At 41.9% G+C, this 26,547-nt stretch overlaps 1 protein-coding gene across 6 annotated transcripts in view; it reads right to left on the bottom strand.

Annotated features, from left to right (window-relative positions):
• The window catches only part of LOC137792840 (protein sidekick-1-like), a 214,878-nt gene that overhangs the window by 36,924 nt on the left and 151,407 nt on the right, over positions 1-26,547 (bottom strand). For all 6 annotated transcript variants that reach the window (XM_068588606.1, XM_068588607.1, XM_068588605.1 and 3 more), the window contains 7 exons: positions 25,434-25,581; positions 17,577-17,717; positions 15,364-15,545; positions 11,486-11,601; positions 6,931-7,126; positions 5,882-5,980; positions 4,056-4,247 (listed from right to left, as the gene is read on the bottom strand). In XM_068588606.1, the coding sequence (XP_068444707.1) occupies positions 4,056-4,247; positions 5,882-5,980; positions 6,931-7,126; positions 11,486-11,601; positions 15,364-15,545; positions 17,577-17,717; positions 25,434-25,581 (1,074 nt within the window). The remainder of the gene's footprint in view (positions 1-4,055; positions 4,248-5,881; positions 5,981-6,930; positions 7,127-11,485; positions 11,602-15,363; positions 15,546-17,576; positions 17,718-25,433; positions 25,582-26,547) is intronic.

The raw sequence follows: 26,547 nt of genomic DNA on the forward strand, positions 1-26,547 counted from the left end.
CTGTTATTTTAGATTCTGGTTGAGATGGTTCTGTAGTTTTTGGGGCTGCAGGGGTCAAGGTTTTTTTTTTTACTGAGAGCTGTGACTGAGGCGAGTTTGAGAGGGGAGGGACAGAGCCAGTACACAGGGAGGAGTTGATAACAGAGAGGAGGAGCGGGTGGAGGGCCGGGAGACTAAAGTGGAAGGGATGGAGTCCTGATTTAGTGATTTATTGCGATCTGAGAGGGAGATTAGGGAGAAGTGGGAGAGGGAGCAGTCGGTTAGTCTGGGATTCACAGATCCAGAGTTTGGGGGGCCGTACTGGAAGTGGCCACTTGGTTGCAGATGTCTCAATTTTTGTCTTTGTAGAACAACAGGATGAGTTACATTTCTCAGCTGTGGAGGAGATTGTTTATAGGGTTGATAAGTGTATTTATTGTTACTCAAAATTATCAAGAAACACAAAGAATTTTGCTCTCATGCAGCGAGTACTGTATTCGTACATGTATATAAAATATCTACTGACCAAAACCTGCGGGATCCTTGCGCTCACATTATTGTAGCTTGTTATTATTATTGTGATATTTCAATGGTGAGTTACAAATCCTTTGAAATAATATAATTGCTTGTGCTGTCGCAACGATTTACAATAACAATTTATTTGTAAAAGAAAAAAATGTGCTTTGTTCAAGCAGAAAATGACTGAAGCATCACAGCATGGAGAATTATTTCAAAGGGCTGGATCAAAAGAAATGAATGAAAGACTAAATATAATTTTTATAAAGACTTTTCTATCAAGGGATAAAAACATATCCAAATGTCAAAACTGAAAATATTGTTCAAACTGCAACATGTCTCATCTTTATTACACGTGCAATACCATTTATAATAGGAATAGAAGGAAATCATGTCACCGATAATGACTTAAATAAAAATGACTTACATAATAAAAAGAAGAAAAAAGAGAAGCTTCAAGTAAGAGTGAGCCAAGAAATAGCTTTGAGTCTTTTTTTCTGTGGATGTCGATGTGCCAATGCATTAAAATTGAAGTTTGGTCCCAGAAAGTAAAACGTTAATTCTACTAAAGCACAGGCGCTTATGCTTCCGCTGTATATCCCTCTTGGTCAGAGCAATTTAGTTCATATTTCCAAGGTTGACAATACAATGCAGAGTGATAAATCTGTAGACCAGTGGAGGCGAGAGGTGAATTAAATGCAGGGAAAGTCCATTTAAGGCCTATAAATGTCTGAGTGGGCTGCAAGCCTCATATATTATATTTGACCCATTATTATTCTAACATTGTTCCATCGCCATGAAAGTAATGAGTGACAGGAAAAGTGCAACGTGGCAGACCAGCACTGAATGGACTGAATGGCACAACCGCTCAGAAAAGAAAGAAGAAGCTGAAAACTAGCGAGGGCTCGGCTGAGAGATCAAGCTGCATCCGGTGGTGTAAAAAGTATTCACATTTCCACAAAGAGCGGACAACATGTAGCTGGCAGACGCTACCTTCACGGTTCAGGTGCAACATATCTTTGTATCTTGCGGTTTCCTTCCTCCCGAAAAAAATATTTGTTGTACTTTAGATATAAGTGTATATCTTTTTATGAGGATGAGTTGTTTAACTAACTAGAATATTAATCAATTCGCAGCATCATTAGAAAATTAGCGATGCTTTTGAACGCTGCATAAGGGTGTAAAGAGAGCTACTGGCTGGATCAAACACACACAGAACTTTCACCTAGGGGACCGGTGTTTGTGTTGCCTGTGTGTGTTTGAGTTATTTCTTACTGAAGACATGATGTCACCTGAAGCAACAGGACTGAGTCATGTGACATCACTTCTGTAGTTATTTTAACCCAACACATGACCTTTTCCTAAACCGAACCGGTGCAACTGAACTTAATCCTAAATGGCAATGCATTCAATTATTAATTTATGTGTAATATCAATATGTATCGCTCAGTCTGTCTACTATATGTCTACTTATATTTAGAAAAGATTATTTTCTATATCTTGTTTAACCAATGTCTGTTTTTGCACTGTCCCCTTGGCTGTTGTGGGACTAATAAAGGATTATTTAATCTCAACAACCTTGACCAGGCACAAACCTTCGAGGTTGAGATGCAGAAAAGGGAAATACATGCTGAATAGGGATGAGATCACGTTACAATATTTGGAAGACAGAACAATTATAAAACAAGAAATTCTGCTTACAACGAAAGTTCTCTGACAGGAGCACCATTGAAGCAGTAAATTTGTTCCCTGGCATGTGCCGTCTAAAACACTGCAAGTTTTAAAAAAAGAAAGCAGCGCTTCTATCCCACTCAAGCTGAGAGCGACACTGACTTTGGTCAACAACAAGCAACCAGAAGACTATTACTGTTTTCTCCGGATGGTGAGTTTTTATTTTTGGTTCATCTGGACTAACTCAAATAGGAATAATAATATGTTTTGTATGCACAGTGCAACCAGAACTAAATATTGCAATGAAAGGTTTACAACTCCACCTTTCAAATGCCACACGCAATTTATAGCTGGCTCCGAATAGACTTCTTCACTGACAGCTGCTGAATTGACTTGGCGTTGGTCAGGGAAGGCGGCGCATTTGAGACCTGCTCTGCAGACTGGGCTAAAAAAGTGTGTTTAAAAAAATAAAAATAAAAATGTCTTAAGGAATGAAATATACGACAGCTTATTTCTGCTAATATAAATATGTGTCATAAAAATTGATCACAATCCACTCAGCTCACTCATCACAAGATTCGAGCACCTCGAAGATACTTTTCAGCCACTTCTCCTCACTGTGTTTGCTTGATACCGGGTGTCTCTGGACGGTGGTAGTGCTCTGGTGTGATCTACTGTAATCCCTCCAGTTCTGCTGCAGCATCATTATTTGCTGAACATGGCAGAATACAGATCTGTAAAGCCGATGTGTTAAATCAAACGGCGTGTGCTGTAACACGGCAGAACAATGGGGACACATCAGAAAGATTTTGTAGAATATCTTTTTTTCCCCTTCTTTTGGTAAACAGATTATATAACATGACCGGGTCCAGTTATTATGGAAACAAAGGCAATATCTTTTCTGGATTACGGCTTGGTACATGTGTGTGACACAATACAATTTCAGCTTTCAGCAGCTCCGTAAGTGCATGCAGCAAACTTGTAATGGTTGTAATGTGGGGATGTTGATTTCTGCTGCCGTGCTCAGATGAATGACAAAATTCTCTCAACTCCATGAATACATGAATAAATAAACAAGACAAGAATCTATGCTCGGTGGATCTCTCTCTTTCTCTCTCTCTACTCATTCTTTAGTTCTTTTGCCTAATCTTCAGTCCTCCGTCTTTCCTTCAGTCTTTTGCTTTCATGAATTAATGAATAACCTCTGAATCTATGAACTGTCTGTATCCATCTTGCTTCCAATTTTTTTTACTGCTTTTATTCATAAATTAGTAATCAGAAAATGTTAGGACAAAAATCCCGCTGTATGAGCAATTTTTTTCCCCTCCATTCTCCTCCACTTTTTCTCAGTCCATTTCTGAGAGACTTGGGTCCTCTGTTCTTTGGAGATTGCATTTTTCTGTGTTCTCTGTTCTTCCCTCATTATGTTTCTATCTTCACTCCCTTTTTCAGTCCAGCTCTTTGATTGTCCCTTGCCCTCTCGTTCTCTCTCTCTCTCTCCTCGCTGCACTCCCACCACTTTGCCATTAGCAGTTAATCAGCACTAATAATGATTGCAACTTGGCCTTGGTCCAATCATACAAACTCATCATGCACACAAGCATGACGTGCACATGGTACACACACAAATAATCCACATATTAAAGCGTTCTGTGAGATGCTGCGAAACGACTAACTCTTGTGAGTGCCTGTGCATGTGGATGTGTGCGTGTCGGTTGTGTGGGTGATGATTCATGGATGCACAGTAACAGCCACTTATCAGCCTGAGGAAAGACAATGGCATCGTGAGGGCTCATCAGTCACATTTACTCTGCAACACACACGCACACACGGGAGAAAAATCTTTCTTTAACATCCGCTGTCAGCGGCTCTGTCTGTATTTATTGTACCTGGTGGGACTCCAGTGGAGATGGTGGAGGGTGTGACCACGCCCTGCCCCGCGGCAGTGAGCGCCGCCACCTGCAGTGTGTACGCGGTGGTGGAGGTGAGTCCGGTCAGCTGGTACTGCAGGGTGGAGTTGGACAGTGAACGTTCCTCACGACTCGACTCGACGCCAGAGACGTCCCACCACAACACGTAGCCTGAAGGGTGTAGAGCGCACGCTGGGTTAATAAAAGAGTGTGTAGACACGAGCAGACACGGATGCACACATACACATGCACAAGCACACATAATGAGAGGCGCAGAGCCAAAAAGGAGGAAGGCAGTGCTGGAGGGGTAACTACCGTCAAAATCCCTGTCTGTCCCTACGCATCTTCAGAGTCATGCATCACACTCCACCACCTTCTAATGTGCGTGTGTGTGGGTGTGTGTGTGTGTGTACGGACGCGGAGGCCACATGTAAGTAAAGCCCCGGAGAGGGTGAATGGTCCCTCATCTGTCTTTGCTCACCAGGTGTTGGATGAAAAGCTGGTTGAGGAGAAAAGAGTAAATGTGCAAGGTGACCTTGATTGAATTTTCGCTTTCCCCGACTCCTCTTTGAGTGTGTCGGCCGACTGTAAAGCCACCGCGCCGCTTCCACTGTGGTCTTGTTCGGTAAGTGCCTGATGACCTGACAAATACACTTACACATGCAACGGAGGGAAGTCGCTTGATTCACAGCAGCTTGTTGTGTTCACCAGCACTATTGTCTAACAGAGCCATGGTCCAGCTCAGGCTAAATTAATTGGGGGGGAGGGGAGGAGTGCCTTGAGCTCTGTGACGCGCCACACAAACAACACCATGGGTGTTGGGATGCGTGGGACAAGGGCAAGTTGGAGATAATGTGAAAAGACAAGCTGCAGAGAGAAGGGATTAGCTGATGATGAATCAGTTGAACACCAACAAAGCGGCGAAGACGGGGGAAGTCTGCGGACGCCAGTCAGAAAAGAGAAGATTAATTGGAGAATACAGAAGGAACTATATAAGTTTTAGGGTTCCCCTCTCACTGCTGCTAGGATGCTCACTTTTTCATTGATTTGTTTTACTTATATTAGTCATTGTGCACTCTGGATCATAAGGTACTATACCATGTGTATTGTTCACTGTAATGAGTGTGGTAGTGTGGGGTAACAACTAGTGTACAAAAGAACCCTACAATTGTTAAGGATATTATGAAAGAATTAAATTATGAAATAATTCACTTCCTGGCAATATACAATGAATGCTTTTGGACTGAGAGAGGTGCTGTGGATTAAACAACGTTGTGTTGTTGTGTTTTGCACCGAGCTGAAATGTTTTGTGGGCTGATTTTGTGAAATGGACTGAAGGACTATGACTATCTAAAACTATTTAGTTAAAAAGGGTACAAAAGTGAGAAAAGGGCGTTGTAAAATATGCAAATGCAGACATGGTTGTTATTAGTTTTCTTGTCTCCTTTTTTAAACGTTGATCATGGACGTATGAGTACCCAAATGAGCATGTCGCTTCCCTCTACGCCACTTTGGACATCAAATGTTCATTTTTGTTTGTCTGTTGTGTATGTTCACCCATATTTATTACATACAATACATATATTTTTTCTTTTTTTCTGTCGTTGAAATGTTCGAAATGAAGTATATTCAATTAAATTATGTCTTATCATTATCGGTTGGATTTTTCTAGCAAAATAAATGCTCACAAACCCTAATGTAAGCTTCCCTCATCACAGCTTTTTGGCGGGAGTCAACGTGGAACGATGAAAGTTTCCTGATTATGGAGCAAATCCTGAGTTATGAGATACTTTAAATGGTCTGACCGATGATGATGCCGTTCTTGTCTTCGGGCTCCGCCCAGCTGACTCTGAGTGATGTGTCCAAGATTTCAGTGAAGCTCAGTTGGCGAACGGGTCCAGGTGCTGGAAAAAAAAGAATAATCACAAATTAGACAATATTAGTAATATTTTAACTTCTCCAGCAGTACGGTTTTAGGAAAATCATCCCTCCACACAAGCCTCTTGTAGCCTATTACTTCCTGCTCTTCAACTTCACACACCGCCTCCTAATCACATTGGCATCGACAACCACGCGCGCACACACAGACACACTCAGGTGCACGCGTGTCTGTCATTTCTCATTTCATGTGTGGCTCTCTAACCACTCTCCCTGCAAAGCGATTAAGCTATTCATCTAAGACATTCAATAACACTCACACACTCACTCACTCACACACGCGCACACACACACACACGCACCCACACACGCACGCACCCACACACGCAAAAAGCTATCATCAAGCAAGAATTACACCCACCGTTAACCCTGCAGCACGCCCAGCACCCAATCAATACCAGTCCAGGACTGTGTTGGAGTGTGTGTGTGCGCGTGAATGCGTGTGTGTTTGTGTGTACACATGGCTTCTAATATCCCCTTCCCACTCGATAATTGCTGGTTGTTAATAATTGCTTGCCTGTCTGCCTATAGGCTATTTGACGCTGTGACTCTGTGCATGCATACTTGCAATTGGGCAGCTGGTATGATGTTTGTCAATGGAACAAAAGGCTATAAACAAGTATTTCTCAAAAACACATGAATGAATTATATGTAAAGAAGACACAGTGGAGGAAAAAGGACGATGGGGGGGCTAAGAAGAAAGATATATAAAAGAAGACCATAGAAAGGAGAGGCATGAGCGAAAACCGTGCGTTCACGGCTGTGCTTCACACTGATAGAAACAGCTGGACTGAACACAAAGCAAGTCAATACACTCGTTCATTAATATTCACAGCAGAGGCTGTTCTTTGTGTTCTGCTCTGTTCACACTGAAGTGTACGTTTGTGTGTGTGTGTGTGTGTGTGTGAGTACTCACTGTCCTCGTGCGTCTGCAGCATAGCGGGCGGGCTACGGGGGCCGTCTCCAGGTGTCGTGAAGCAGAGGGTGGAGCCAAAGTACCAGGTGAACTTCCTGAGGCCGCTGACTAACCCTGTGTGGCGCGAGCTGGGGTAGTCCGGGGTGATGGTCACCACGATGACATCCACCGGAGACTGCTCCGGCCAGACCAGCAGCTGTGACCGGTGGGAAAGAAAGACGGTGACGTCGAGGTTCCCAGTTAAATCTACTGAATCTTCTTCTATCCGGCAGGTCACCACACCACCTAAAATGTCTATCGCAGTTATTGGCTGGTTGTATTTTCCCATTATTGTTGAGTTCAATCATCATTTTAATCAAGCAGCATTAGCTGCAGGCTACCGGAATTAATTGAGATAGTTTTTTGTTTTTTTTGTCATTAAAGTCTAAAACTGCCAAACGCTATTACAAATTTGTCAAAATGGCGAAACAATATTCATGTTTCATTACCTCAAAAAAGTTTATCTGCATCTCAAATTTAAGCATTTATTTATATATGAATGTAGCACTTTACATAAATTCCTGCCAGCGGGCCATTAGCAGTCGTGACAACGTCTGAGAACAAACACTAAGTTTGATTATCGCTCCAACTAAACCGCCTAATGAAAAGTTAATTTGTCTCTATTGTGAGAATTGATTTATATTCAGAACCACGGCAGTTTGATTTCCGTTATTGCTACATTTACAAAAACAAACGGGGAAAAGCATACACTTAAATATTCATAATGAGAGACAAGCCACGGGCAACATTGTGATATGGAGCCATATTTATAGTTCATGGTTAAACAATAACTCGTTGAGATGCAAAGTTAGCGGCAAGTTTTCATTGGAAAACAAGTTGTATATAATGAAATAATCAAAAATCTCTCTTTAATGGCTTATTGTTTATGAGACATTTACATGCAGTCATTACCACTGCGCCTCACTCGCTCGGTATTAGATCAAACCTCTGACCTATATGCACAAAGCCGTACTCCTCTGAGCCCACAATGCTTTGCAGACTCTGTCTCACCTGCTGTCTCGGAGCTTCATTGTGTTTTTGTATTATTTGTTCTGGTTCATTTTCAGCACATTAAACGATAGAACCATAACAGAACCGCGACATTGTTCTCGTATGCATCACCGACGGCATGTGTGTGACCCACAGTCATTTTCTCCACACTGTCCACGCCTTGCAGTATGAATCCCCATGATTACGTTGGCAGTGATGTGGAAACTTGAACTCTAGGTCAATCTTTCAGTTTCATAAATATGACTTTGTTGCGATACCCTTTAAAACAATGAACGAATCGAACACTTCTTCAACAACTTTCCTTTGCCTGATATCTGACAGGGTTGTCAACATTTTACTCTCAGTTTCCAGCTTCAGTCTCAGGCGTATGTGAAGCTAACAGCATTTAAAGTCGACACTGATGAGGCCACGGCGAGATTAAATAGAAACACCATCATCTGACTTTTTTTTCAGACTCAGACATGAAGAAATAGAGATTTAATGATGTCACTTATCCTGTAAGAGCCAAGACAAAAGAAGTTCATTTCAAATTCATGCATGATATTCACCCGTCCAATGAAATTGCTCAGTCTGAGATTTAACGTTGCTCACAATAACTTCAACTTTTGTGATACTGACATTGGATCTACTGCTCATCTGTTGGTCCATGTTATTATAAACTACTTCTGGGATGATTTGCAGGACTGGCTGTCAATCAAAATCTAACTACTTGCTCCTCTCACAAGAAAAAGCCTTGTGTTCAGTATTACCATGAAGGACGTTAAGAGTGACATGACATTGACATTTCTGATACTCCTTGCTAAATTATTCATCCAAATGGAGGAAAATGAAACCCATTTTATTTTGTTTTCACATGGAACCTTGTGGACAATCATCTCCGTACTTTAAGACTAATGAAAGGAAACCATGACCAGCCTCTCAGGGCTTCTGAAAGGCTGAAATGTTAAGAGCTGTTTATTGTGGTTATGCAACTGCGAATGAATGCGAGAAAATGAACGATCTTAAAAAAAAAAAAAAAAAAAAGGCAATTTAAAAAAAGGAAGCGCACCGGGCTTTGAGAGTTCATTTTAAGAGCAGGTTCTCCACTACCACCTTTTTCTTTTGTCCCTCCACTAGTCTCCTATCTACAATGACCTTTTACAAAAAGGATTTCTTTGCTAACAATCACACAATGCAAAGCGTTGCATTTTATTAACGTGAAAATTACCATTGTGAGACTCAACCACCCTTAAGTTATGACACAAACATGATTAATAGGTGTCAAAAATATCAACTTATGGCTCACTAAACACTAAACTCTCATAGTCTATTACATAGGGAGTGAATGAGGATATCAGAAAGTGATTAAGGCCACAGACATATCGGAGCTGTTTATTGATATCCGTGCATTGATATTTAGTATTCACACAATGCATGTGCAGTGGTTGTTGCAGACACACCTGGCGGCGATCTGTACTATACTGAGTGCACCTTATCTAGTTTACTGCTTGTTCAGCCAATGTGCTTCTTGCTAATTAACTGTGATGTATTTTTAGGGTGTTGTGGATTGTAGCGCGACAACGTTCATAACACATTTTCCTTTGAATGGATCTGTAAAATAAGTGTTACAGAAACACACTTATGTTGGCGAATATACACAACAAACATGTTCTTTATTCACCATTAAAAAGCGGTTCCACTGCACACACATCCTATAATCTCTACAATCTGCAAGAGCAACCCAATCAAAACCCGCAGAGAACTCCTATTAGGAAGAAGTTGCTGATACCCAGAGACAGTTGAGCGGCTGCTTTTCTCTCTGCCCAAAGGGCGGCACAGTGCAGCCAGTCCGTCATGGTGAAATAAGGTTTTCTATTCTACTTTATTATCAGCACGGTACAGTTTGGGCGCAGTAAAAGACTGCCGATCAGGAACCCTCGAGCATCTGATGCCCGTCCACTTTCAAAGCATGCTGGGATGATTGGGTCTGCTGTTGCTATAGTGACGTGTGCATTCGGGACCAGATTGCAATGGACATCCAAAAGTGTGCTGCAGAACGCATGCGGTACACAACGCTGTCCGAGAGGAGACTCGAGCATGGACAGAAGTGGAAAAACTACTTTTCTGCTGCATAGTGTGGAAGCTCAGGTAACATGTGTCATAAGGACCTCGTCGTAATGACTGACTAATAGGTGCTTCTATTCTCTGGACAGACCTTTGTGTTAATATAAATGCAATTGGTTTAATGGATGCTCTCCTCTTTGTGTGTTGGTATGCTTGTATTGATTGAAAGATAGAGAGAAATGTTATCTTTGTCTGAAACTTTTGCTCTAAGGCAGATCTGAAGTACGTCAGAAGACAGTTTCAAGGACGTACAAATGGAGGACTCGACACAAGTGTCTCTCCAGTTCGCCCCTCCAGCAATCAGCTTTGAGCTATATTATTAACGGTATTGTATACAGTCAGTGATCTGTATTGTATGAGATGAGATGGGGCTTTGCTTCATATCCTCTTTTAATTAATATCACAATCTACTGTCCGCTAACCAGAACAACACACCCGGAGACGAACACCCACGTGTGCAGCGGCACCGAGAACTCCACTAATTCAGAGTGCAGCCTGTTCTACAGAGACGGCATCAGAGAGCCACATGAAACAGAAGGAAAGCCATATAGTATTTATCAAGCAACAAAGACACCAACCTTCACATTCTCTAAAACACAACCGCACACACAAACACCCACACGCGGACGGACTCAGTGATGCACAGCAAGAATGTGATGTGTTTTCTTTGACATGTTAATCAGTTCCTTGGGGGGGTTGGTTGCCACAATAAAGTGAATAATAAATCACATACCAAAACTACTACGTATGGATCACTCACAGTATTCAACCCGGCTCCCCATTATCCTGCCTCTTTATTATTATCTCTTATTTCTCTTCGGTCTCTCGCACCCTATTTTCTCAACACCTTCTCTCCTCTTTCCCCATTTAATCCTCCCTCTCTTTTTCCTCCATCAGTCATTTCCATTTATACCTGAAGCTGATCCCTCACTTGGCTGGGCTAAGCATATGGGTAAACAAGAGCAAGGCAATGCATTCTGGGCCATGACCTTTGAGAGGAAAGTCCTATGAGAAGTTCACAGGCTTTCACAAAATTGACTCACACACCCACACAGAGCTTATTATTCATTTTAAAGCATCTTTTTCATTCAAACCGCTAAAAAAATGGATGGAAACAGACTGTTTTGGGGAATCAGAGCGTTGGACTCAAGACTTCAGTATCATTATTGCCTGCAGTAAAGCATGTTTAATATCTTTTTAATTTTAGTATCCGAGTAGAAAATGCATATATATATATATAAATGATGATGGAAGAAGACTTTAAAAATACATAATTTTTTCTTTGCAAGAAAATGTAACTTGTCCAACATTACAGATCCTGCACATATAAAGGTCTCTTATCTTAAGGAACTTTAGAGGAATGGTACGTAGTGTTAACATCAACACGTAGGCGGAGGCTTACCTTGTACCCCTGGTTGATGCCATTAATAAACTGCTGAGGCGGAGGGTTCCATGTGAAGCGGATGGTCGTGGAGTTGATAGCTAAAACTTCCACTTCCTGCGGAGGTGCTGTGGGAACTAAGCACACGGGGAAACATTTAGCTGCAATGGGTTCACCACAGGGAAGAGGATGAGTGTTATGATACACTGGGAAAACATGTACAATGACAGACTCAGAGCCCGAAGCTGCAGAAATAAACAGTTTTCAAGGTTACACTCAAACTTTTTCAACAAGTTGTGCTTTTAAATATATATATATGTATGTGTATAAATATATATATATGTATGTGTATAAATATATATATATATATATATATATATATATATATATATATATATATATATATATATATATATCATAGGGCACCATATTTCACATTGATATTCAGTTCATTTTTTAAATTAAAATATCTGCTTGGCTTGCAAAAGTTAAATGCCAACCTTACACTGCTATTCTCTTCTGCAAAATGACCTAATTTTTCAATGAAATTCATCTCATCTATTGTGTTTTGCATTCACATATTTAGCATAGTATCAGTTGAGGGATAAGTGAGATAAGGGTGCTGACCCTTCAGTGACAGAGGCTGAAGGAAGACGGCTCATGAAGACAGCCAAAATGATAAATTAAATCTATTATGCCTTTAGTCAGTGACCTCAGGAGGACAGACAGTGGCCACAGAAAGTTAGATGACTCACTGGAGTTGTTGGTTCAATCCTGTAGACACATCACTCTCCCTTTACTGCAGCCCTGTCACCCTTTATTACCCACATGATGTAACTGCATCGCCTGCAACGCCATAATCCATTGAATACAAATTATAATGTACTAGAAACAAGAACAATGACACTGGATTTGTGTAAATGCTTAACTTACTAAAGGTACTCGCATTAAGTTGGATGACTCCCAAGAGGCAGATGTTAAAAAATAATGGTAATATTGAGGACGAGACATTTTCATTTAGCGGTTTGGGCAAAGATAAAAAGAAACTTGGATCTTACATTTCTCAAAATACAATGTACAATAGTTTCTCTTCATCTTTAGAAGATGGATGCCTCCTGAATGCACACTTCTTTCACACCCCACACATCCAGTACGTATCGTTGGTTTACGATTAAAAACCTCCAAGCCCCAAATAACCCTGGTGACATCATCAAGGTTATTTTGTCAAACTTTTCCCAGGAGACATAGCTTGCATAGTTCTTCCCCCCTGGCTGCCTCCAACACATCTATGTTCTAACAATCAGTCATAAACTAGGACTTTCTGACTTGAAATTGAAATTAGAATCCCAGTTCAAAGATTCAACAATAAAAAATTAAACAATAAGAATTTGCAGTCAAACTGAAGCAGAATAGTAATAATTTACACAGTAAATAGCAGAATAGCGATAAGTCTGTTTGAAGCATGTATCAACTTGGCCAAAGCATTTACTGTCCACCAGAGAGTCACATGGAACAGACAGTTGAGTGCTAAGAGACAGATGATTGTGGAATCTATTGTGTACAAGCAATTCGTCCTTAGAGCAATTCGTCCTTTGAAAAGTAGGTTACTTTAAAAATAAAAATAAAAAAAGGAAGCTGGCAGGATGTAAATATGGTAAACAAGGACAGAACATGTAGTGCTCAAACAAGTTAGACGAAGATCGACTCCCAGATTACTGTCGCTGATGTTTATGTTTCTTATTTCCTCCCTCATGTCAGTGCATAAATGTGCCTCTCCATGTGAATATTTAGGCATTATATGGAATCTATCAGACCGGCAGGTCAGCAAGAGAAAGACGGTCCATGAGAATATTAAAGCCAGGAAGTGTGACTGCGAAAAATGTGTGTGCTTATGCATACTGCATGTGTGTCCTTGGGCACATGTTCCGGTGATTACACTATAAGGGGTTTATGCTGATGCTGGAGCGCCACATGGTGATAATGCACTGTTGCATGATGGGAATGGCCTTTACATCTCATGTTTGAGCCAAAGAGGCCAGACGAGACAGAGACGCACTGCACTGCGAGTACACAGAGCAAAGGAACTAGCGGAGGAAAGGAAGGGAGGAGATAGAGAGAAGGAGTCAACGGATGACAAGACAGAGAGGGAGACGGAAGATTAATTGATGTTAAAGATGCCCCCCCCCCCCCCCTTCGCCATGCTGACTGTACTCCAGGGAATCTGCTTCTAACCCCTTGCAGCTCACAGCTACAGATAAAACACTAAACTCTGTCCTCTGGGGGAATCTTAGTATGCCTGTGTGAGAGAGAGCGGGAGGAGAGCAACGTTATCAGAGTCTAACACTGACTTCAACCACATCCTCTCAGAGATAGTGCAGGAGAACATGTCCAATCCACTGCAGCCACTCCCATTAAACCACATTAGAATAATTAATGAGCCTAACTCCCTCTCTTGAGTCTATAAACCTGTCCTGAACTCTTGTAATAACGTCTATGTTTTTTATGCGCATGTGTGTGTGTGTGTGTGTGTGTGTGTGTGTGTGTGTAAGTCTATGAAGTTCAGTCTATCTTTAATAAAATTAATATACTCTTGAAATAAAAGTCAGGAGGAGTGGAGCACTGGTGGGAAGATTTACCCCCACGACCACTCGTCTTTCTTTAAGGCCTTTGCTTACATTCCTTGGTCTTTCACTACATAATTTGACTATAATCAACACGCTATATTGTTATATCATATCATATGGAGCGGTACAGGCTCTCTTTCCCTTCAAACTTCCGCCAGCTCATCTTGCAGCACCTCCTCGGCCAGATGGGAGGTGTAATCCCTCCAGCAAGTCCTGCGTCGGCCCTGCAGTCTCCTCCGAGTCGGTTTAAGTTGATATGTCCTTGAGGGGGACGCCTCAGGGGCAACTTTAACAAGTCTGAGCTGCATGGAGACGGCCAAGCCTGCTGAGGTAGCGCTGCCTGTGACTGTGATCCCAGACACAAACAAAACGCGTAGAACCCGTTGAGGATGCTCTACCTTATCACTATGACAACCCACTACCATTAAAGAACATTCATATCTATAGTGTGCTGGAGCGGAGGCGTTTTTCTAGAGATGTGTGCGTCCACACAATTGAATCAAAAAGTTATCTACATTAAAGAGAAAATATAGGTCACGCTAAAGTTCAAAAGTGTGGGCTTTTTCATTATTTTTTTTAAGTTTGTTTAGGCTGGGTAACCTACGGACTTTATACTTCTTATTATCTTTTATTTCATTAATAAAGAAGGTCAATGCTCACTTGAACATCTCACAGATATCTCACATATCAATTCCCATCTTATTATTTATATTAACAGCTCACGGAGTCCATGAAATAATGCTCTCCCTAATTATATATGAACATCCACTAAACCTAGATGCGGGGTTCTTACATTTAACTTGTACATTAAATTAGAAGAAGCATCAAGCATTGATATAATGACAACAATCTATTAATCAGACATCACTTGTCTCGTCTCAAAGGTTCTAATCATCAAGCAATTCATTATAAATCTATTTATAGAACTTATTTGACTACCTGGAAACACTTGGAGACACACGTTTCGCCCTCAGTGTAACATACAAACAAAATGGGAACATGTGTGTGTGTGTGTTTAATGTGACGGGAGGTCTTTTTGCTCCAAGAGCTTCTTTTGGGCAGTTAATGAAAGTAATGTACACTAAAAGAGTATGCTCCTAATATTTCTATGCTGGAATACTCTAAGTTCAGTGATGCGTGTGCATGCACGGACTGCCGCTCGACATAATGTCTCAAAACATCTTGGTACATTTGCTTTTCCCTCCAAGACCGAGAAATACAAATGGTCGTGTTTGTGTGTGTGTGTGTGTGTGCGCGTGTGTGTTTCTAACTCACCTCCCTGCAGCGTGTACTCGGTGACAGCGCTGCTGTAGACACCCAGGCCGGCCCCGGTGAAGGCAGCCACCTGGATCTGGTATTGTGTCCAGATGATCAGATCTTTCAGCAGACAGTAGTTGGTCTCTGGGCTGCTGATGTTCTTCTCTTGGTAGTCCCCTGGTAGCCCTGCCAGACGGTACCTACACACACACACACACACACACACACACACACACACACACACACACACACACACACACACACACACACACACACACACACACACACACACACACTTGTAAATATGTTGGTTTGTAGCGAAACAAGTGGGAAAAGTAAACAAGTGATTCAGCATAAGTCAAAACGCACAGACAAATGCATGTAGAGTACATTACGAGCAGATTGCAACCAACTGAAACTTACACACATTAATAATTAATGTGCGCAAATCAATCCCCCTAAATGCAGCACACTGTTCCTTAAACATCTGTTTATTATTCTCTTAGCCCATGTTCTTTATACTGTTCATACTATCTGCACTTTCGTTGGTCAATAATTTGCAAATTCCATCCTTTTTGCATAACATAGCTTTTATCATTTTCAAAACAGATATATTGTTTCATATTTCTGACTTTATTGGAAGTTAGTATTTTGCAGTACTTACTTTTTATCTTTATTTGATCTTATTATGTTTATTGTTATGGATTAAACACAAATTCCATGCCACTTGTTTTGGACAAAATCATGTCATGAATAAGGGTAAAATAACCAAATGTTTTACACTTCCTACACAATGAAAATATAAAGCCACAGTAGTGTTGATATTCATAAACACAGATGTTGGTCATCTGGAAGGCAGAGAAACTATTCTGGAGGATCTTTTATTGTTGAAAACTCGTGTGAATCCCGTCAGGACCCCTAAAAAATAAAAAACCGTTTAATGCCTGCCTGACATCTCTGAATAGTCCACCTTCAAGGCCTTCGCTTTACTACATGTGATATAAATGTCCACTTAAAAGGAAATATGACCCGACTAGACAAGGAGGTGTAATACCACTTAGGTATTGTACATATCTGATGGAGTTGAATGGAGTAATAATCCACATGTCAGCGTTTTAATATGGAGCCTATTGGGTGGAACAGGATATTCCAACGTTTCACCAGCTGAGTCAGCGCTCTATCACACACATGCACACTTTAAACACACACACACAAACATACAGCGGGGGGCGCCGGGTGGCTGACGGGAGTGCAGAGGAGATAACCCCTTTCTCCTCTCTCTCCCCCCCCCATGACACACTGACACTCACACCGGGAGAGGAGGAAGGGGGAAGGGGGATGGGGACGGAGTGAAAAGTGGGAGAACATGAGAGAGAAAGAAAGTGATTATGTGCCAGCTGACAAGGAGAATCCAAAGGAGGGGGGGGGGGAGACATAGGGAGGCAGGAGCTCCGTCCAATAACGCTGAAATGATAGAGTGGCGATGTGTGAGCGAGTGAGTTTCGACTGATTTCTGAAGTGGAGTCAGATATCACACTGAACGACGATAAAGACCTGATAACTTCGACTGCAATTATATGCAAAGTGCATGTGAGGCAGCTGATGACAGTTTGATTTCACCCAGTGTGTCACGCATTAAGTATATCTATCAAAGTGAAGGACATTAAAGACCAAGGGCAGCCAGTGGAATATATATATATATATATTAAATACGTTTTAATGAATACATTTTCATTGGTTTTCTCAAGGGCCGTAACTAAGAAGTGAGTTCCAGTGAGTTTGTTTGCAGTCATGAGTAATTACAGACTGGTTTTTTATTTATTTATTTTTTTTTAACAGATGTTTAGTCTTTAAAATATCTGAAAATAGCGAAAAACACCTGTCACAATATCCCAGATGACAAAGTGAGCATTTGACATTGTTTGTTTTGTCTGTTTAATAGCCAAATAACCCAAATATAAATACATTGTCAATGGTGTGAAACAGCAGAAGGAAGCTGGCACCAGTTCATCTTTAGTATTTTTCTTGATAAATAACCCATAATTAAAATGATTGAAAGTTCATTTTTTGCTATTTAACTAATCAATTACTTGACTAATTGATTATAAAACATAGAACACTTTTAAATGTGATAGTGGTAGTCAGTTTAGTATTAAAAGATATCTTAAGACTTGTCAATGTCAGCGTTAAAAACCATATATGTATGTGTGTGTCTCTGTGCGTAGATATACCTAAGCACGTATCCTCGGAGGACTCCGTTGAGCTGTGGTTCTGGCGGAGGCTGCCACTGGACCATGATGGACTGGTTTGTCCGCCCACTGGCAACAATATTCTTCGGCGGAGCGCTGGGTGCCTCCTCCCTCAGCATCAATCTATCAAAACAAACACACACACACACACACAAAGAGAGACGAATGATTTTAATTACGTTTATTAGTCGTCTTGTAATGAGGACATCTGTGCTTTTCATCTGGCGTTTAGCAGCGTAAGCGATAAGTACGTTTAAAAGGAATTTCTTTCCCAAGTATCTTCATCTTTTCTCGTCTGGGGGGTCAGACTCACACACATTACCGTCGCTGGAAAAAACACGCGACAGGACTCCAACTTATTATGAATCATCTTCCAGCTTAAGCAGCTCTGATGAATTCTTATTGAATCCTGGGCTCATCCCCCTCATCCCTCGCTCGACACGTGTAGCTTGCAATTTCATCTCATACATTTGGCGTCTCATCTCTGGCTACATTGTTCATTTGTTTTTAACAAACCGCCGCCGCCGCTGGAAAAACGTTTAACGCATCACTTCCAGTGCGCCAGAGGATTCCCCCTGGGAATGATCGAGCTGAGCCGGGGTGTTTAAAACAACAAATGTGAACGGCGTTCCTGAACTCGGCACGAGTGGAATCCCAACTGTGTTTTACTCACTGGCAGATTAGATCAACAACAAGCCAGCGTTTACTTTGCGCGTATTGCAGATTACTGTGATATTCAGTTGTATTTGAGTCCTTTAAAGCAAGCTTTGTCTGTTTCTGTATGTATTTCAACATCAACCCTGTTGCAGCAATAGTTAGTGGATCACTATTAGTTGAGAATGAACAAAGAGCTCTTTTTTCCCTCCCTAGAGGGACTGCACGATCCCTCGCTCTCTCTGCCCTGGTCAACTCTCTTCTGTCTCTCCAAATCTTTCCCCCCCATCTTTCCATTTGACACTTTGATCCCTTTCTCAATTTTTTCTCTCGCCCATCTGCAAACTTTCACCTTTCATCCATCAAGTCCTTTGGCCTCAATTATTTCATCCTTCTATCTTTTACTCATCTCCTTCCCTCCTCTCCTGCGCTGTAGCCCCTCCCCTCTCCACCCGTGATTAAAGCTCCCAGCCCTCTCATGGTTGGTAAAGCACACAGGCTGAGCTGGTCAGCCTCTGGCTTTACTGTAAGCAGCTCAGCTAACGTAATCAGAGCCATATGTGCACGCACACATACACACAAACACACACTCACGCACTCACATGAACACACCAAACAAATTTCTCCCAGCTTAAGACAGACTGCTACATCCGATGGTCTTTTCCCTTCCATGGATTATGTCTGGAGATTTACATCCCCCCTCACCCCCACACACACACACACACACACACACACACACACACACACACACGCACATGCACACTCTGTGCCCCATGTCCCCCTGAATGATTCTCCGTGAGCTATCGAGCCATTAGCCGTGGTATGGCTCTTCGTATTTGTGTGTCTGAATCTGCCTCTAAATGTGTGTGCACATCTTTGTGTAAAGTGAGGGTGTTGAAAGCAGTTTGCTGGAGACCTGCACGGGCGGATGTATGGCACAGGCCAGTGGTTTTACAGCTGTGCTTTACTTCCATTAGGTTAGGCACTGTCAGACAGCACCAGGTGCTTCAGGCATACACATGTACAGTACGCACACAGACACACACACGGACACATAGGCTAATGGGCCTTGTGTGAATGAGATGGGCATTAGTGTAGCCGCCTGGAAATGGGGTATATATAATCCTCAACTATGCCACTGCTTTCTGACTGAAATTGATGATGCACATTAATGCCCACAGACTCACGCTACGCAAACACCCACACGGCCCCGTACAGTACCGAACAGATGTGACCATTCACTGTTTGACTGCAAGTGAAACACACACACACAAATGCACACTGACACGTTTGTGCTCAATAGCCGAAACTCCTTGTTGAATTGCCTTAACTCCCTCTAAAGCATTTACGGGCAAATATTTCATACAGTGGGTTCAGTATTAGGACGTCAGCTTCACACCAGAGATTAAATGAACAATCCCCAACCTCTCACACACCACTTCATATCCACCCAAAAGCATCGGTGCAAACAGCCATACATGTACTGCAACCAAACAAACCAAACGCAGCCCCGTAACTCTGTCTGAACGCTGGGTGACATACTTTCTATGTCCCTTGTTATTAAGAAAAAGAGGACACTTTTTTGCAAGAGATTTACATGTTTTTGTGTGTGGGAGAGAGAGAGATGGTGTGTGTGTGTGTGTGTGTGTGTGTGTGTGTTTGGTGGTGGTGGGGGCATGTGTTTTGTGAGTCCCTGTGCTGTGGGAATTAGTAAAAGTTTCTATCTGTGTCATTCTCCACAGTTTAATGCCCACCGGCGTCTCTCACTTAGTCCAGGACTCTTAAATGTAATGTTGTTACCAGGACGTTAAATCTGCCTCCATTCAAACAGGGTCGTAAATCTCAGCTCCAGCAGGAGTTGGAAATGGAGAGAAATAAGAAGCAGAAGGGCAACAGGAATGAAAACGAGGAGAGAGAAACCACATGTGACATGATTGGGTGAAACCAGCCGGATAGATTAGCTTATTTTCTTCTTGTTTGACACTTTAAATCTTGTCTGCTTTAAATGTTGTGCTGTTTCGCCCGAGGCTAAAAGATGCACAAACGGAGGAGGCTGACTCACTAACGAGACACTGTCGGGGAAAAAGACAAACTTTGTGCATTGCTCTCAGGATGGATCAAAACAAGCTGAGGTTTGCAATCGCTGCTGTGTCGGCCACAACCCGAAAAAAAAATAGATTTGTCGTCACATTACCTGGTCGGTTAATGACAATAGTGGCTGACTGTAATGTAATATGCTGTCAAGTTGGCTCGTATTTACTGTACTTCCTCTCCTGATGTTTGATTTATTGTCACACAAAAAAGCAAATAATAATCACAGCTTTACCAGCTCCCGGCTGTGTTTGTGTATACGTATAATTAAAAGTGTGTGTGTGGGGGGGCACGGACGCCCTGCATGGCGGCATGAAGTCCATCAGCGTTTGGCTGATTCAAGGCTGATTAGAGCTTTCTCAAACAACGAGTAATCGATCGGCCTCGTGACAGTCAGAGCCCAGAACCCTGTGCTGCAGAAAATAAACAACCAGACTTGTGCAGAAGCTCAAAGGGTCTTCAAGTGTTTCCCAGGTGGTCTTTATAATATTTGCTTTTAGCCATGATAATACCACCACCACGCGCTGAACTATGATATGAACTACCATGAGGTTTGGACATTCCAGTTCTCCTTCGGGATGAATTAAATTACTTTTCCTTCAGTGGCATCACCAGGTCAACGCTTCAACCTTAGCTCATTAACCTGCCAAACTACATTCCCCATCAGGCTCAGCAGCACTTTGTGTTTAGCGCTAATTAGCCAATGCAATCATGCTCACATGCTAAGCGAAGAGGAACACGATACAAAGGATTCCTGTTTAATGTCGTCATTATAGTCACTGTGAGGATCTCGGGTGTAATGGCTCGTTAAAATCCTCGATGCTACAGGAAGTGCGATGATCCTGGTTTTGTTCATGTGATGAACCAGCCTGGTTGAGGTCACAAGGTCGGACATTTTGAAAAAACAGTAACGGACCTTTACATAACAGAATATACGTGATTAGTCACTTTGAAAAGGAAGTACACGTGCACAGACATGCCCTAAAAACCCGAGTGTAGAAGTAGATGCTGGGATAACGACAGTTTATTATCTGCTCAGGTAGACATTACTCTATTATATCTTTACATACTAATATTGTTTGCTGCTATATTAATGCTCTGCATGTTGTATCTTGCTCTTTAACTGTTCTAATGCTAACAACACTCAGAGGGTACACCAGTTGCTAGTCTCAGTCTCATCAGGTGATAGAAATTTAAGTTGACCGCGTTATGTTGAGGATTAATTAAATAACTGAATGAATGGGGGGGGGGGGGGGGGGGGGCACCAATATATAAAATGCAATAGTTTTTATTAAAGACTTTTTTTTTCATTATATCTGCTTTAGTCCCACACAACTGGGGGTCAAGGTGGAGGTCTGAACTGTTTTTCCATTTCGTTCAGCCTAATAAGCTTAGAAGTGTGTACAATTTCAAAAGATAAGTTCAAACATAAATTACTTGATTAAAAAAACATATACATTACGCGCAATGTTTACACCGTCAGCTATTTATATATTTAAATATTAGTATTAGTAACTTTAAAACTGAACTCACATTCAGCTCTGTCTAAGTCTTTCTCGCTTCTGATTGGTTCGTTCAGCGACATGTGAGTGAGGAAGAAGGTTGATGAGAACATCTAAACACCGTCACAAGAATAGTTCAGTCTCGAGTAAAGTTTGTGAGTTGAGTCTGGTTTATATTCATATTCATCCCCCTCTTCAATAATTGGCATCTGTGGAATCTAAATAACTTAATACCTGAGGGTTTCCAAGATGATAATCTGTCTATAAAAATCATCTGGAAGAAACTCAGAGTGAAGCTAAGTTTCTATTATAGAGAGAAATTATTATTTTTTTATTTTGCTGAAAGGAAATACATTCATTCATTTTATCAGCACTAAATTATGTTGATATTTTAACACATGCACGTAAGATTAGATTCAGTGAATGGTGCTGCGTTACGATTCGTCTCTGATTCTGGTTCTCTGCAGACACCAGTGCAGTTTGTATGTGAGCGCTGGTTTGTCCTCCTTACACAACCGTAAAATAGAACACTGCTACTTTTTTCTTTCTGAAGCCATATTACACAAACTACCTCCTTATCGATGTCCTCTCCTGACGCCCAAAACGATCAGCTGCCGCCTTCGTAATGCGGACACATTTTGTGTGTCATCCCTTTTTTGTTGAAAGTGCTTTTTGTATTTGCACCCTCATCTTGGTGTGAGCTATGAAGTCATTTTGGGATTATTTTACAAGCATAGAAGATTATAAAAACAGGATTAAGGACTATTTGAACGATGAATGTACTTCATTGGTTGATGAAATGTTCTACTTGTTTTCAATCTGCAACCAGTCAATGTTCTGTGAGTTTAAAAAATAATAATAATCTTTTAGGTGTTTTATTTCTAAGCCTGTCGTTTGTGAGTTTAACCTTGCCGTCTAGTCCGGGACTTTAAAATCTCAAATGGAAGGATCCTGGAAGAGGAAATGTTGATTAAAACAAATGAATAAATATCTGTCCAGTTACATGTCGGAGGAGCTTGTAGCTCTACTGAAGGGTCATGTGGGGACAGAGCATGAACCGACAAATAAATATATTCTTTTCGCCTCTGCATTGTCTGTTGTGTGTTGACAGGGAAGAAAAGAGCAAGTTGAAGAAATGCCTCTAATCTCGGACATTTTGCTGGACAAACAATATCTGGCAGAGCTTTAGTCAGCGCAATCCTTCTCGCTGCAATCGGCTTGATGTTTACGCTCTAAAGTTTAAAGTAAATACATCGCTCGATGCTATTTGCACCTTGAACATAGCTGCAGCCGCAGTAAAACACAGATATAATTGAAGATTGACATGCTGGAGAGCACAGGACAAATCTCCTGTAAATCTTTAAATCTCACAAAGCTGCTACAGCACTTATTTTCACTGTCTGTCAGTGTGTGTGTGTGTGGGCGTGCGCTCTTGTGTGTGTGTGTGTGTGTGTGTGATGGAAAGAAAAAGTGAGAGAGTGTTTTATCACACGTCCAGTGTTAAAGGCTGATGTGTTTTCCGATTCCGAGCGAACAGCTGGAATAAAAGACGAGAGCAAAGGCAAAGAGAATTGAGACAGATGCTTTAAACTTCTGATGATGCCCAGAGTTCAAAGCATTAATACATAATCTGTCTTTCCTCTGATAAGGCCTCCTCTTTAAAGATGGTAATGGTGTGAGTGTAGGTCATGCATGAACAACTGTTCGTGTGTGTGTGACACTCCAGATGGTATAATTAGATTCTCATGCAGCGAGTTTCTGCATTAAGAGGGAATGTTTTATAAGCTTTGCTCACAATCACTCATACACTCTTAGAGGATGTTCATCGTTCCCCGTGAACTCTCCTGAATACGAGGAGGCGAGGCAGGATAAAGATCACTTTCAGGACAAGAACAAAATGGTAGAGTGCAGAAGCAGCTGGAAGTTCAAACTTTAATAAGGGCTTTTTGTCATCAATATTAGAAGCTACTCTTTCACTCTGTCTCTTTCTACATTACTGCATTTTGTCACCCTTCTCATTCGGAGCTCGAAGACTTTTTTTCCGCCTTGGCGGCCTACGATTGCTCGCCGTGCGCGTCTTCTCCAGGCAAGCGCCCAGCAGATGAAAGGCAAAGTGCACTCGGTTAAGAGACGTATGAGACACAAACACTGAGACGCATCCATCTGCTCTGATACGCTCGCACGTGATGACTTGTTCGCCTGCCAGTCTTTCATTTAGGATCCATGCAACCTATTCTCCAAGCGACTTTGGACTGTGGACTGCGTCGGACACAAACAATGCAGTGGTAAATGCGGGAGGAGAAGAGAAGCTCCGGGAAGGAGAGGAATAATGACAGACAATAAGCTGAAGAGGATAAGAGAGCTTTTGAATGAAAGGAGAAGGGAGAAAGATTCAGGACCAAAAAAAATTGGGGAGAATAGAGGGAAACTGAAAGGAGACTGTAATCTGAGGTGTGTGGTTGTGTGACGGCAGCGTTCACAGCTGCTGTTGTTATTGAGAGTCTATTTGGCAGCATCACAACTGGCTCTTGCCCGTGGTCACTCTCTGCAGCCAAACAAAACCGTTTACCGAACTGTTTACTTTATAATACATAGCCACATCTGTCCTGTTGTGTGTGCGAGTGTCAGAGGTGTGTTTTATGTGTGTGTTCGAGGGCAACATTGTTAGAAGGCCTGTCGTACCTCTTTCGCTCTTTCCAGTTCCATCAGTGCTAAGGCATCGTAATCACCTCCCATTAGGGTTCTCTCTTGGGATAAACATACAAACACACACACACACACACACACACACGCACACAAACATAAAACATCTGCACGGTAATCTATTTATTTTTCAGGGCAAAATCCTCTCGCAGTCTCCACACGCGGACAGTTAATTTCATCATTTTAGTGGAAGGAGAATGTCTCACACACACACACACACACACACACACACACACACACACACACACACACACACACACACACACACACACACACACACACACACAACCACACACACATACCACATACACTTCACATAGACATCCCCAACATTGATTTGATGAATTTAAATTGCTCATTGCAAAGGAAATGGATTCTAAACAAATAGGGATGTTTTGTTAGTCCTCTCCTTGTTAGGATCATCTTTGTTTCATCCACACTCTGAATCCCATGTCCCTGTCCATGCTAATGGTAAAACACACACAAACACACGCACACACACACACAAACACACGCACACACACACACACACACACTTAGATACACAAGCGTGTGGGTGTGTAAACACTGTGCCTTTTGATTCAAGGTTCCAGTTTATTCATTCCCAGTTTGTGTAAGGCGGTGTGACCGAGTCTATTACACAGGAGTGGAACAGCCTAAAAAAAACAAACATTTCTCACACATCACAGCATGTTCTAGATGAAAAAAAATAATTTCATGCTCTTGTGAAAACATCAGTGAAATAGTAGTGTGGCTTCACCAGATGGTTGTGAAATATGTATTTAATAAAGCTGGTAGTTGTCCGTGCATGTCCCCATGTGTGTGTGTGTGTGTGTGTGTGTGTGTGTGTGTGTGTGTGTGTGAGTGCATTGCTGAATGTGTCTCTTACCTCTGCGTCTCAGCGCTGTACTGACCCCTGCCCACTTGATTGACGGCACAAAGCCTGAACTGATAGGTCCTGGCAGGCGTGAGCCCGCCCACCGATACCTCGGTCAGCACTGGATCGACCTCTGATAGGTAGACCTTCCACGGTGAGTCTAGACAGAGGACACAAAGATTAGAGGCTGATAATATCTTGCTTGGGCAGGACAAACAGAGACACGGGGACACTCAGAACCCATTAATCAAAGGGAGAAGAAGGGAGGAGAGGATGAGGAGAGCAAGTAGGTGAGGGAAGGAGAAAGCTGGGGAGAATTATAAATTTAAAAAAGTTTTTAAGAATGCAACAAGAATGATTTTCGATTGAGATTAATAAAGAAACACAGATGCTTCTGTATAATTTTGCCAGTGTGTTGCCAGGCTATCTCACTTGTTTTTCTCCTGAAGATATCACAGACAGATGCCCGATAATAATCACACTCCATGCTTGGATGTGTAGGAGAGTAAGACAGTGTTTGTGTGTGAGAGTATGTGTGCGTGTGCGTCGGCCCAGTGAGTCTATTACAACCATTGTCTGACATACACTGCATTCATAATGGCCCATTCTCTCATAAATTGAATCCAAAATGTCTAAATACACACACACACAATTTAATAAGTTCACTTTTGGGAACATTACATCGACCCTTTTCCTTTGCTTTTGTCCCGATTGGACAAGCTGTCCCCATCAAACGTGGTCTCTCTAGTCTGAAACGTGTCCTCAAAGGTTGGCCGAGTCAGGAACACATACACAGCAGGTAATGAGTGTGCTCAAAAACTCCCGTACATTCCTCCCTGTCTGGATCCAGTCATTACCGACATCGACTAGACTATCATTACTTGAGAGTGTTCTTGAAGACGCTGCAGAGCAGCTGCTGAAATGGTGACAGCAGGAAGTGTGCAGTCATATTCCTGCTGTCTCCAAAAAAAAGTTATCATAAATAAGATGACTGAAAACGTCAGGCCACATAAACATTTTGACATTTGGCCCGTCCGTCCCGCTCCCACCGCCGGGTGCGCCACGTGCTCGGCTCTGCCATTAACATTCACCAATCCCTCCGATTAGCTTACAGCAGGAGGAACAG

Source organism: Clinocottus analis, unplaced genomic scaffold, assembly GCF_023055335.1.
Source record: "Clinocottus analis isolate CAN_PGR_092001 unplaced genomic scaffold, fCliAna1.0.p SCAF_22, whole genome shotgun sequence".
Taxonomy (NCBI): domain Eukaryota; kingdom Metazoa; phylum Chordata; class Actinopteri; order Perciformes; family Cottidae; genus Clinocottus; species Clinocottus analis.